General features: G+C 41.7%; 1 protein-coding gene across 1 annotated transcript; it reads right to left on the bottom strand.

Annotated features, from left to right (window-relative positions):
* Nucleotides 1-3,259: 3,259 nt before the first annotated feature.
* tktb (transketolase b) lies at nt 3,260-10,937 on the bottom strand. Its single transcript, XM_030423559.1, has 14 exons — nt 10,659-10,937; nt 8,838-8,955; nt 8,633-8,746; nt 8,448-8,545; nt 7,113-7,304; nt 6,546-6,673; nt 6,264-6,460; nt 5,490-5,654; nt 5,100-5,256; nt 4,888-5,018; nt 4,707-4,790; nt 4,509-4,605; nt 4,210-4,329; nt 3,260-3,996 (listed from the first exon to the last, which is right to left on the bottom strand). Exons 1-14 carry the CDS (start codon nt 10,763-10,765, stop codon nt 3,824-3,826), a joined length of 1,881 nt encoding a protein of 626 aa, XP_030279419.1. The 5' UTR covers nt 10,766-10,937; the 3' UTR covers nt 3,260-3,823.
* Nucleotides 10,938-14,046: the final 3,109 nt, after the last annotated feature.

Here is a 14,046-nt window from a genome sequence, read left to right as displayed (position 1 = left end):
CTTGTGTTTTCCCTTGATCCATCAGCCGCCACTTTTCAGCGTGAAGCTCCTTGAGGACGGCCATGAGAGCGCTGGTCTCCTCTCCTTTTCCGCGCCTCCTCCAGCCCATCAGGGGTCGACCCAGCCCCGCCTACGATAACCAGCAGGACATCACAACCAACACAGCCTTGGACCAGAATATTACGCATCCACATGGCGGATAAAAATGTGCAACTTAAAATCAAATACATTTAAATTTGAAATCTGTGTTCACAACAGCAGAACCAAGTGCCATACTATTCTATATGCAGCGGCCTCCACTGTGGCTGCGTGTATCCTCTTCCCCCAGGCACCTCTCCTGCTCCTACCGGCCTTCAGCTCCCTGAAATCCACCCCTGGATGCTGCCTCTCCTGCTCTGCCTCCAAGACGAGACGCTCATCCTCAATTTCTTCTTCACCAATCATCCACCAGAACAGATTAGCAGATAAAGAAAGAAAGAAAGAAAGAAAAAGTTGAGTTATTAAAGCATTTAATAACCAATATCATGCAGACAGGAACAGGAAGCAATTGAAAGACAAAAGCAGGAACTTACCAGCAGGGACGGCTGAACCTGAAACATGTGTCACCCTTGTATCTACTCCTGGCAGGTGACTGGATGCTGTTTCTAATTCAAGGGACTCAGATGAGGTCTCCAAGTGCATGTCCATGTCCTGCAAAAAGTTCTGGCCTTGTCCTGACAAAACTGTGCCCCACAGACAGATAAATAACATACAATTCCTTGGCATCTGCATGGCTGGATGTTCACCCAGTTCAAGAGAGACAAGTCCAAAACGATGAGGCAAATCCACCGAACGTGCAGACGAGAGAAGAAACCCAGAGGAGCTGTCAGCGTGAGAGTATACACGGGAGTATAAGTCTCCCAAAAAAAAAAACACCTAGAATTAGAGACTATGAACACTTGCAGTGAAGGCTGGGTTCAGTTTCAGGTTCAGTTTCTACAAGCAGTACTTAAGCATATAGCACATGCCCCCAACTCAGAGTGGAAGCTGAAATAAAGAAAGAGCACGACGGTGGGAAGGAATATCTAGGAGGCGGAGAGGTAGAAAAAAACAAAAAAAACAACTCTCACATTGTTAATAAAGGCCCTGGTTCATTGCACCATGAAATATACAGACCCGCCCTGCTCCTCATCTCCTCGCCCTGTCATAACTGTCTGCTGACTTTAGGTGGAAAGCAGATATTTGTGGAGGACATGAGAAGACAGACAGGGAGCAAAAGACAGAAACTGCGAACACAATGAGTTTCATACACCTGTGACAGATTCTAGTTATCATGCGGGTTGAGACATGAATTTGTGAGCCACTGTCAGTTTTGTGTATTTCCAGACTGACCCTGGACGTTTTCCAACGGGAGACAGAGTTGGTAGACAGTTCAGCTCAGAGACAGTCTTGTTTGGCGAAGCTCCACTCTAGCGTCTACGTATGAAGACAAACACGGACCCCTGAGAAATGAACGATGAGGCTCAGTCTTTTCTTTTTGTACATGCATACCGTCTGGGAGGATGCTTACACATGTACTCTGGAGTGTGTAAGCCGCACACTCACCGCCAAGCCAAGCAGGTGCCACTGGCTGAGTGTCGAGCCAAGCTGGGATTTTCACTGTGGAGTGAAAGCTGCTGACAGACCCCAATTTATTTGCTCACTAACCACACATACACACACTAAATCTGTCAAAAAATGTGCGCGCATGTTGTCATCTCCCAGACAACAGCTTAACAAGCTCCCTCGATATCATCACTAATGAACATATAAATTACGTCCATTTAATGTGTTCATTTTTGGGGGCTGATTTTGTTTTTTCCAGCTGATGAGTCAGAGGCGACGGCTAAATCCAGACATGTTCCAAATGGCCCATTGGACGACTTAACACTAAACACTGAAACACTCCTGACGTGTTCATCCAAGGTAAACAGTGATGTGTCCCAAGACTATTTATTTAAACCTTGACAGGAGCGTCCAGTAATCCACTGACCACATTCAACCCTTTCCTTAACCTCAGTCTAACAAACACCCTGGATTAACAATTTCCACTGCAGAGAACAGTGCACTCCAACATCATTAACCCAGTCACTGGTGTAGGACACACAACATGCGTTACCGCCTTTGCTGTGACCTGTTTCACTTTATCTGACACCTCAGCACAATTTTCATGCCTTGTTTTTCTCACTACATAAAGTTGTGCCATACTAGCCTGTCTGATCACTGCCAGCTCAGAACATATGACACATATCTGTAAAAGCCACTTTCACCAAATATTCAGTAAACAACAAAATTAAGAGTCTAAAACAATGAGATTTGATATTTACTGAAGAACTGTCTGCGAGTGCACCTTTAAGGTACTTTGAGCAGTTTTGCAACCTTATATTCTTATTCCAGTACTTCTCAGAGGCAAATATTGTAATTTTTTACTCCAATAAAGTTGTCTGACAGGCTTCAGTTACTCATTTCTTTTCAGATTACATTTCGTCACACCTTTCCTGTTTTCCCTGAGAAAAACAACTTTACTGATTTTTAATGTGAAAGTGAAGGATTAAGTATTAAAATACTGGTAGAGGAAGTAATATATGAAACTTCGAAAGTAAAGTTGTAAAATGAGCTCAACTTTAAAACATCTCATTTTAGAGCAGTAAAGTGGAACATACACAATTCAACATATTAGCCCAAAAACATAAAACACTGACAGTCTTTTAGTTAAGCCTGCCAACACTTGCTAATTAGCTGTAAACAGGTGATTTTGACTTTTTGGGTGATTTTACTTTAGGTTTTGAATGAAGAACAAATGGAGTATTTTTCATATTTTATGATATATTCCATTTATTTAAAAGTACTTACTGCACCACTGGTCTACAGCAATGAGAGCAGCTTTAAACAGAACCGAAATGTGATGCTTTGAGCTAAATGCTAAAGCCAGCATGCTAACAGGCTGATGTTTACCATTCTAGTTTCAACAGCTGACTCATACTAATAGCAGTTAAACACTGGGTACAGATGAGGCTGATGGGAATTGGGTGTTTTTGAAGGCATTAGCTTATAGACAAATCCTCCATTACAAGGGTGCTAAAAAAAATCTCGTCTGTAAAAAATGTTGTGCTCATCCATCCTGTAGATCAGATATTTCAATGGTTAAGTGAAAACCATAAACCAGCTGGTGGTGCTAGATCAAAATGGAAGGCACTTGGACCTAATCAACTGAACATGACAAACCACAAAGACAACCGTATTGGTTTTGTTATTTTTAATTCAGCACATCACATCAAAAACAGGATGACACTGTAGACCTAGAACGCCAGTAACATTGTGTGATGGCTGTGCGGCCAGGAATCAAAGGAGGAATGCTCAGTTAACAGTTCATGACTAAACCGGCTAAGCTTTTTACACTGGGGCTGAAGAAAACAACTAAAAAAAAATGTATAAAGTATATTAAGTTTATGACAAACAGTAACCATTTTAAGCAAAGTGAGAAGAAATGAGGCATGGTTGTAAGGAATGTGAAACAGAAAATGATGGTCATGGCCTGAATCTGGAAGGGCTGCTGGTATGATGGTGAACGAACAATGTTTATAGTATTCAATGATGCTTTTGTCCGAGCCAAATTGCAAGACAGCATTTTGACAATGTATCAGGATACAACAAAGGAATGTTGCAGAAGAACAATAGGTGCACACAGTGGAGTAATAATGCAGGGTTAATATGCTGCACTATGTGAAAGCCACAAGCGGGCAGTTAAATACACATCAGTTTACTGGTCTTCATGTGATCATCTCCAGGAAGTCAGTCACAGTCCTCAGTTTGCAAAGGTCTGGCGCACAGCGTTGGCGATGTGCTTGGCACTAATGCCGTAGAGGTCCATCAGCTCCTGGGGCTTTCCGCTGCGGGGAACACTGGTCACTGCAATCCTGGTCACAACAATGCCGGGCTCCTCGCCGACTGCTGACAGGACTGCTTCACCCAGACCACCTGGACAGAGGAGAAAGGCCATCAGTACACCCACACAGCAGAAACAAATCAGTTCACATTCAAGAGGACAGCGTGATGCCCTTATTGGACCCCTGTAGATCATGAAAAATATCTGCACAAAACTAAACTGTTAAAAACACTACTTGGAGCAAACCAGTAGCACTTCAAGCATTTGTGCACATGACTGCAGAACTGCAGGACATTGCTACCCACCCTCTTTGTAGTGGTCCTCCACAGTGATGATGCGTCCCCCCGTGGCTCTCGCACTGGCCAGAATGGTAGAGGCATCCAGGGGCTTGATGGTGAACGGGTCAATCACACGGATGTTCTTCCCTATAGGAAAATGATACTTTGACATGTTCTATAGGCATAATAAGCTAACTGGACAGCTTAGGCCTCCATCCAGTGGATTACTCAACATTAAAAATTGTGGATGGTGGTTAAAATATGTAGCTCTAAAAAAAAAAAAAAAAATACCTACTTCTATCCACTAGAGGGCAGTGTGAGCTTACCTTCACTTGCCAGCATGTCAGCAGCAGCAAGGGCTTCATGTAGAGTCACACCAGCTCCAATAACAGTGACATGATCCTTGTCAGACTGACGCACTACCTGTGAAGTGAGGGCAGTCAGGCTTGTATGTCTTGTTGTCGTCACTAATGGATACTTCATGCAAAAGGATGAAAGTGCAAGATCATGGTATTGATTATTACCTTGGCTACTCCCACTTCAAACTTCTCATCGGGAGAGTAGATGACTTCAGACTCTGGTCTGCTGGTTCGGATGAAACACATACCCTGAAAATGTAGCGATTGAGTTAGAACATAATGTGATTCCCACATCATTGTGAATACAACTTGGTACACAAGCATCAACAACAGGGTGCCTAACAACCTTGGTGTTAGCTGACAGCTCGACAGCTCTCTCTGTGGACACTGCATCACTGGGGTAAAATACAGTGCATGTTGGGATAGCACGGAACATGGCCAAGTCCTCTAGAGCCATCTGGGAAGGGCCATCCTCACCTGAAGGCAGAGTAACATCAGTCAGAGAGGGGACACACACTGCCCTAAAGAAAAATGTTAACGCTTAAGCAGAAAGCTTACCAATGGAGACTCCACAATGGGACCCGACCAGGTTGACATTTGTCTGGGACACGGCACCCATACGGATTTGGTCATAGGCTCTGGAAAGAAAGGCGGAAAACGTGCTGGCAAATGCAACCGTACGGTCACGGGTGGCGCAGCCCATGGCCACTCCAACCTGCAGCAGTGAGCAAAGACATCAGTGATAGGAGTTAGTCTTAATGACAGTAAGTGGATGTGATTAAGCAATTGCAAGTGACAGGCAGCAGTGAGAGGCTGGGATTACTATGCTGCAGAATGAATAGTAACAGATTAGACCAGTTTGGAGCAGATTATGGTAGTGAACAGTGTGAGCCAAGTTTAACCCTCTTTTATAAGTGAGTTCTCATGTCGGTCTTCTGTAACACATACCATGTTCTGTTCAGCAATAAAGCACTCAATGTAGCGGTCAGGGAAGGCCTTCTTAAAGGTCTCAGCGAAGGTGGAGTTTTTGGTGTCTCCATCGAGGGCCACCACTCTCTGGTTTGACTGGCCCAGCCTGGTCAGTGCCACACCATACGCACGCCTTGGGGCCACCTGTTAGGACAGGAAGGAAAAATTAATAAGGTAATAATGACAAAACAATTATGTCAGACCTCTTGAACTGGAGGCCCCTGGGCCAAAATGTGGCCCTTTAAGCGTATTTTGGCGCTTCAATCATTATTTGCTTATTGGCCCATTCATTAGTCATGTAAAAAATGCTGCCATTTCAATTTATTTTTTACCTAGGCTACTAAGCAGAGGGAATTTGAAAGCCAAACTGACCACCTGCTCCAAAGAATAGAAAAGGTACATTCATTTTCTCCTTTCATAGACATGTCCATTGAAAAAAAAAATCTAATGAGAGAAAAAAAATTAAGTGCATTGATTTAACATATTGAAATTCCTAGCTTTACAGGTCAGACACAAAATGTTAATGTCTGGCCCCTTATGACTTCACCATTTTCCAAAAACTGGCCCTTATTCATTTATTTTTTTAATGGGAGTTAAATAGGTCTGACTTTATTGTAGGTTAAAAAGTTAGTGCAAACACTGAAATTTTTCGCTCAACACCATTGCCTTTAAACCCCCCAAAGACAGTTCAGTGACCGTTGAAGGGGCTTATTATCCATTGTTAAACATTCTCTGGGTGTCGCCTGAAAGTACCTTCTCTCCCTTTTTGTATGCTGGGGGTGAGGGCAGCAAGATGGGGCTAAGGTCTGCAGGTGCTGCATCGTCTTTAGGCAGCTCAGGGCACAAGGTCTTGTTCGGGACCTGGATCAGAGCTTCCAGTTCCTTAAGGAGGGCCTCAGCCCGGTCCTTGGGGATGGCCTTTCCATGCCAGTTCAAATTATCCTCAATATCTACAAACAAGAAATAAAGAATCTTAATGACAATACAAAAAGAAGAAAATGCTTCAAATATTCACCATCTGAAAATCAGACTTACCTTTCAGTCCTTTGCCCTTTAATGTTTTGGCTACAATGCAAGTGGGTTTGCCCTTGACTTGCTGAGCCTGCCAGAAAGCTTTACACAGCTCCTCCACATCATGTCCATCCACAACATATGTGTTCCACCTATAAAAACATGGCTCAATTTTAACATTCTACCAAACATCGCAACAATTTTAACATTCTACCAAACATCGCAACAATTATTAACCAAAAACACATGGATATATTAACCTCTGAGCAAACAGGTTAAGCATCAAGTTATTAACTGAGTAAGGGGGAGCAGAGAGTACAGAAAGGTCAAGAGGGCAGGAAGGTAGAGAGGAATTCAGACAGCAAAACCTTATTCGTGAGGGGTGACCAAGAGAAATTTAAACCCATGAAGTTCAATAAAAGACAACATTAAAATCCACAGGAGCAGCTTTTTAACTTATTCACTGCAGAGACTGTATTATGCACGAATAGGACAGTAAAGTCTGGGTTTGATGTTGATGTGTATTCAGGGCCATCACCTAAAAGTGTTTCCAAGAATATTAGATAAGAGCTGAGGAAGTTTGGTACTGACCCAAAGGCCTCACAGCGTTTGCGGTAGGTCTCCATGTCGTGCTGCAGGGATGTGGGCTCACTCTGACCGAGCCGATTGACATCGATGACAGCCACCAAGTTGTCCAGCTTGTAGTGGGAGGCAAAGGCCATGGCCTCCCAAACAGAGCCCTCTGCACACTCTCCATCGCCCAACATGCAGTACACACGGTAACTATAACACATACAGAAAAGCAAAATATTAGCATAGTTCTTCAATGAACAAATCACACGAAATTGTTACAAAATAAATGTCATAATCAATGTCCGTTGAGCTGAGGCTGGTGGTGGACTTCTCAAAAAAAGGGCAGACCACAGGATTGCAGAACTTTTACCCCAATGACCGCATTTCAGAACAAGTCACTGGTCTTACTCAAGAACATTACAATCGATCTCATGCCAGTTGTTCCCATCACAGGGTCTTGCACTGTATGGTCTTATTCTGACGGTAATGTCAATAGGCTACTTTATTGAGAGCAGTTATCCATACAAATTTCTATTATATCAAAGTCTAAACAATTGCATTCTTCTGCAGTGCAAAATCTTGACAGGTCTCCATACAATACTTGATTTTGAAACATTTACATTGAGGAAAAATGTTTGTTCCAACTTTGTTGTGCACCAACATGTTTAATTAAGGCTCACCAGTTACTACTTTAGATTTCTATTTAACTCAAACTGCCCGTCAAAATCAGCAACAGCAATGAATTAACTCCAACAGAAGCATCCGTGTTCGATAGTTTAGTCTCAAACAATCATTCATTACTTGTAGAGTATCGCAAACACCTCTTAGCATCATTGAGGGCTCTTGCTGGCGTGTACTTTAAACACAATTACGACACTACTACAGACTTATCCATTAAAAGGGATTACCTGGCATCAGGCACCACCACAAGGAGGGAGTTCCCTGCCTACCACTCAAGCCATAACACTCTTGGTAAACAAAGCTCTTGCCAATTATACAGTAAGCATGACATCATTACATTTACAGGGACGGTCTAGATGGAGTTAGCCCAGAGGCAGAATGAGTAGGATTCAAGACTCAAAGTTCATCTCCCTCCTTTCCAGCTCCAACTTCCTCTTGGACGAATGCTTATAATCTGGCACACCGTCTCCATGTTATACGTGCATGTCCTGACCTCACACCCTACAAGCTTTTATTAGACAGGAGCCGGACACTCCCTGCAAACTTAGATCAATGACTATTGTTGAAAGCTAAATCTCTAAATAGATGGTCCAGATTTCCATATACCAGCTTTTAAAAGCAGGATTTGCAAATCTTTTAACCTCTTAATTTATATATTTTTTAAATACTCACCTGGATTTGTCAAAGTGTTTGCCGGTGTAGGCCATCCCACAGGCAGCACCAAGGCCCTGTCCCAAAGATCCTGTGGCCATATCAACAAACTGCAGTTTCTGGGAAACAAGAGGGAATTCATTAAATCCAGATATAAAAAGTGACTTTTACATTATATTATTTCTGTTCTCAGGTTCTTCGCTTACTGGAGTGGGGTGACCCTCCAGGTCAGAATCAATCTTGCGAAGGTTGAGCAGATCGGACTCCTTCAAGTAACCCGCCTCTGCCCAGACAGCATAGAGGATAGGTGCAGCATGGCCCTGAGATCAAGAGGTGGAGGGGTGAATCTTTAAAGTCAGCCGACTAATTTTAAATTATCAATTCATCTTTAGAAAAGAAATGTATGCCAACCTTTGAGAGCACAAAGCGGTCGTTACACTGGTTGCGAGGGTCTTCGACTTTGTAGCGCATGGTGTTGAAGAAGAGCACAGACATGAGCTCTGCCATACTGCAGCATGATGTTGGGTGACTGAGGAGAGAAAAATATTGACAACCTGTTGATAACTGTTCACAGTAAGAAATTAAAAAAAAAATAAATTCACACACCATGCACATGCGTGTGTTACAACATTTAGGCATCCTCGCACTTGGTTTTAGTTTGACAATAAACAAAAAAACACACAAAAAAGTCAGTCATTCCAGGAAAACCATTCCAAATGAGTACATTTGACCCATTATTTGGGATTAGGAATATAATAATTAATCTGCAACATCAAATCAAGTCTCACAATCTAGAGCCTTTATAAAAACAAACAATAAGCAAACTTGTGAAACTATTAGTTATTGCATCGGGCTGAGTGTTTAGAAATCCCACATTACTCAACAGGATCTCAGCTTCCCTAAGTGGGTTAAGTTACAAATAGCATCATTTAAACCATGCTGGAAACACACCAGTTTCTTATTTCACACACTTATCTTAGTCTTTTTTTTCTAAATAAATGACTCCAGTGCCTTCTTTACCCTTTGTTCTTTTGTTGATCGATAACCTGCTAAGAAAAATCGAAGTAAACTCATGAATCCCAAAACCAAGCAATGAGATGCTCAGGTATACTGTTCCATAGCAAACAATGAGACACATTATGTGTTGACCTCTTAGGGTGCCAAACCTGTTTAATGGAAGATGGGATGCCTGATAGTCACCTGGACTATCATACAAAATTAAGGGAGTGACAAGAACTGGTTTGCCAACAATAATTTCCTGTTCGACGGTTACTGGATTTGCACAAATGCCATATACAAGTGTGACTGAATACGTGACAACCAGCTAATAAGATGCATCCGATTAATTACAGGCAATTCTGATTTGTAAACAGATGTATAGACACGATCATAATATTGGCAGCACACCAGGAAGTCAAAAGGTCGGCTACAATAATCTCTGGATAACAGAAGCTCTAAAATTACACCCCTTTCAATGACGCAACTTACTTTGTTCACTTGGCCATGCGTCAACATACAGTAAAACATTTCTGACAGTTAAGAGGAAGAAATCTGGTTACCAAAAACCCTCGGGCATGAAGGATGATGCAACACCACAGGTGCCCCTTTGACTACGGTGGTTCTTATCATGCATGACACATTTTTCCTGACTGTAATTCAATCGCTGTGTGTCTGTTTGGCATTTTAAAATTGACTGCAACTTTAAATTGGAGTGTAAAAGGGACCACGAGACGCGTCCTTTGGCGCGATCATGTGATTTCTAGTTCGCTAGAAGAAACAGCTCTGTGCTAACGAGGAAGTTTCATCAAGCTAACGCTGAAAGGGACACATTGTCTCGCACTTACTGCAGACAACCCAACTATCGATACAGACGCTGTCACTTGTTCTCCTCATCTGTCAGCGGCTTTAAAAAAAATATTAAATAAAAATACGGGCACACACAAAATGTTAGCTTATGCTAGTCTTAGCTTGAACTGCAGTAGACCGAGACCAAACTTAAAACGACACATCTTAGCTTCAACACTTATGAAAGTTAGCATAATTACTCGCTAGCTGTTCTACCGCGTTAAGATAATCTGCAGCACGTGCAACCGGGGCCCGCAAGAACAACGTGCGTCTCCTACAGCAAGTGAACGTTACACCTTGTATCGCCCAATATTTATTCGTATGTAGCTGTGTGATTTTTATTTTTATTTTTAATAATTCAACCTTACGTAACTTTGAATGACTTACCCAGAGTTGGAGGCGCATGTCGCCTTGATGGAGAGGATCCTGAGCTTGTTAGCGACGTCTTTTAGCCCCTGCAGGGTTTTCTCGTCGGGTTTGTGGTAGCTAGTCATCGTGTCTGGGTGGGAGGGGTGGTTCGCTTCTTGAGAACCGAGTCTGCCCTGAAAAGTTAAATTTGGTTATTGCAGGTGGTGCTTTCAGGTGTCGGGAGTTGAGAGCTGTGCCACGACGCTGCTAGCTGCCCAAAGACCGAGAGAAGGTAGGGGGATTTATGTCTCCTGTAGCAGCCACGCCCCCCTTCTCCAGTGATTGGAGGAGGGGCTGTGGTGAGTTGCGCAGGAGACGCTGCTTTCATAAATCCTTCTCAGTTCATGAAATACACACATCTGAGGTCACTTCTTTCTTATCATTTCCCTTTTTCTTTTTCTTTTTTCTTTTATTTTTTACAAATCCCTAATAAATGGGCAAAGATCCTAAAACAACAGTATCACTAGAGATAGCTACATCGTAGAGACACCTATGTAGTTAGATGGCATTGTTATTATAATTAAAAGGAATTACACTGCACACTTTGAAAAGACTTGAAAATAACATTATTGTGCAATCTTTTCCTCGAAAAGGTCCACCTGACTTCCTTGTGTTGTGGTAAAGGTGTGACGGCAAGGTGTTGAAATATCACCGGAGACTTGAGATTACATCAAACTACTATCATAAACAACGTTTTGGTTTTTTTTTACACAATACAATGGGCTTTGTCTTCAGGGTCCTCGGTGTGCAGTTAATGGTCCATTGCATGTCACTGTCCCTTTAAAGCTGCAGCTGGATGGCTGCCAACAGGGAAGTGGAAGCAGTTTTTGCTCTCTCATCCTTACTCAGGGAAACACAGGATAGTGTGGCCTGCAAACACTTATGTCTTATTCCCAAGTCACTGCCATAGCTTTGTCACTCCAGCTGATTGTGTGCATTTGTATAATGTAAATTAATATATCAGAAATTAAAATGTTAAAAATGTGTATTGTTTAAAAATTAGAGAACATGTAAGAACATGACACTGGCTGCCCTAATGTATGAATTTACAAATTATACAAATAATACAAGATACTCACATACCTAAAGGCACATACCTAGCACACAGACACACACAGGCCCATGCCTTTCAGGAAGTGAAACACTTCCTCATTTTTGGACATAACCAGTCTTTATCGTTTGGAAATTTCCTCCTCTGTAAGTTCCTGAATTGCCATGAGAAAGACTAGCTAAGCATCGGCCACAAAGAGAATTAAGATGGGCTAGGGTGAGGAGAATCAGCACACTTTAATTGTCTGCCAGAGAGGTTCCACAGAGTTATGTCAGGGCCTTTCAAATATATATTGGATTAGGCACCAGGTGTCTGAAGAATATCTTGCTGATTAAGAAGAGTTATAATGATAATATCCCTCATTTGACTGACCTCACTTTACAAAACTCTCAATGAGCAAAGTGTAAATGAGGTTACCAGAGGAGGTTGTACGATATCATGTTCATATGTATATAGGAGTTCTATATACATATGAACATAATATCGTACATATGTATATAGGAGTTCTATATACATATGTACGATATTATGTTCATATATATATAGATCTCCTATACACATATGAACATAATATGTATATGTGTATATAGGAGTTCTATTCTATTTCTTACCTTTTAATTATTCGATTATTTTTTAATATTGTTATTGGTTTTTTTTTTAAATACTACTGTCCTTTGGCTGCTGTGGCAAACACATTTCCCCGTTTGTGGGACAATAAAGGAATACTGATTCCGATTCTGATTGCAGTAGCAGCCTTATCTGGAGCACTCTGGAGGAAATAAAAGTTCTGACTCTAACTGAGCTGATCTTACTTGCTTTTCTCCCTTGACCTGCACTTTCTCTTGTTGTGCATAACTATTGTTTTGCTAAACAAACACACCACTTATCCGAACAGATAACTAATAGACAAACCAGTAAGACTGAAGGATTCCAAGGCAGGCACATCCAGGCCGTCCAGTCCTGTCAGCCTGTTCCCTGCCATACCCAGCCGCTCCAGGTGGATAAGATGGTATGGTTTCTTGGGCCAGTTTCCAAACCTGTACCTGTGAAATGGAAGACATCGAAGGATTATAATCACCCAAAGTGTTGTTGGTTTTAACTCACAGGTACCCATGGAATGTTTAAACCATAAATAAACCCTTCCAGAAAGTAATTCCAGTGAATTACTAGTGATCTCTAAACTTAAACATCCACAACCTCAACGCTTTGTGGGAGCAACACAGCCTCAGAGCAGTGTTAAGGTGGCAAATAATCTCCTAGCTAGTACTTAGATGTTAAATAGTGCATATTCACAAACTAATGCTTTTAATAACATCTGACATCTGGATAAACTGGAGGCCTCTAAGTGTTTCTTGAAAATGGGTAGGGGAGGCAATTAAGAGCAAATTAAAGGATACATTCACCCAAAAGTGAACATAATCATCATCTATTCATCTCCATGCCGACTGAAAGTTGGGTCAAGTTTCATTGTCTACAAAACTTTTCTTGAGTTTCTAAGCATAACAACTTAATAAGTTGGGAATTTTAATATAGTTTTAATATATAACAAGTCCCCATCTACCTCCATTGTTTAGGAGAATGCTGCAGCACTGTTTTGTTGCAAATCTCCAGAAATGTTTTGTGGACTACAAAACTCCACTTTTTTGTCGGTATGGGGCTGAGCAGACAATGACTGAATTTTCATTTATGGGTGAACTTATCTTTTAAATACATGGCCTGACCTATACGTTTGGGGTAGGTAATAGATGATTTGATGATTGTTTACTCCACCTGTTTAAAAATTAGTAATACAAATTAGAGCCATAATACCACAATACTAGAGTCCAACTTGTACAGTATCTTTAACTATTTGCAAAAAGTGGGGCGATAATAGTGAATGACGTGAGGCTATTATAAATCAGAGGTTGTTCTTCAGGTGACTATACCTTATCGCCCTCTCCAACTCCGTCTCGACGTGTTTCTTCCTCTCCCTCTACATCCGACAAGACTGCATCTTCATCCATCTCAGACATCCTGGTCAGTTTGACTTGTTTTCACAAAAATGTGCGGCAAACCAGTCGTTAGGTGCCTAACTATTAGCTAGTTATAGTTAGTCCAACTGCACTGGGTTTAGAGATTAGTAGATTATAATGACGAAACTGGCTGCTCGTTTAGCTGAGTTAGCTCGTAGCTACTTTGCATGTGACTGCTGTAATTTACAGTCGCTAGCTATCCTGTTAACCTTTGTTCAGTTCAATTTGTAAGTTTACATTACGACCATTATACAGATAATGAAATGCTAGGTAGAAGATAGTGTTAACTCTTATAAATCTAACG

The sequence above is a fragment of the Sparus aurata genome, chromosome 7 (genome assembly GCF_900880675.1).
Source record: "Sparus aurata chromosome 7, fSpaAur1.1, whole genome shotgun sequence".
Classification (NCBI taxonomy): domain Eukaryota; kingdom Metazoa; phylum Chordata; class Actinopteri; order Spariformes; family Sparidae; genus Sparus; species Sparus aurata.
The sequence above is the reverse complement of the archived record's forward strand: the minus strand, read 5'-3'. Positions and strand labels throughout refer to the sequence as shown.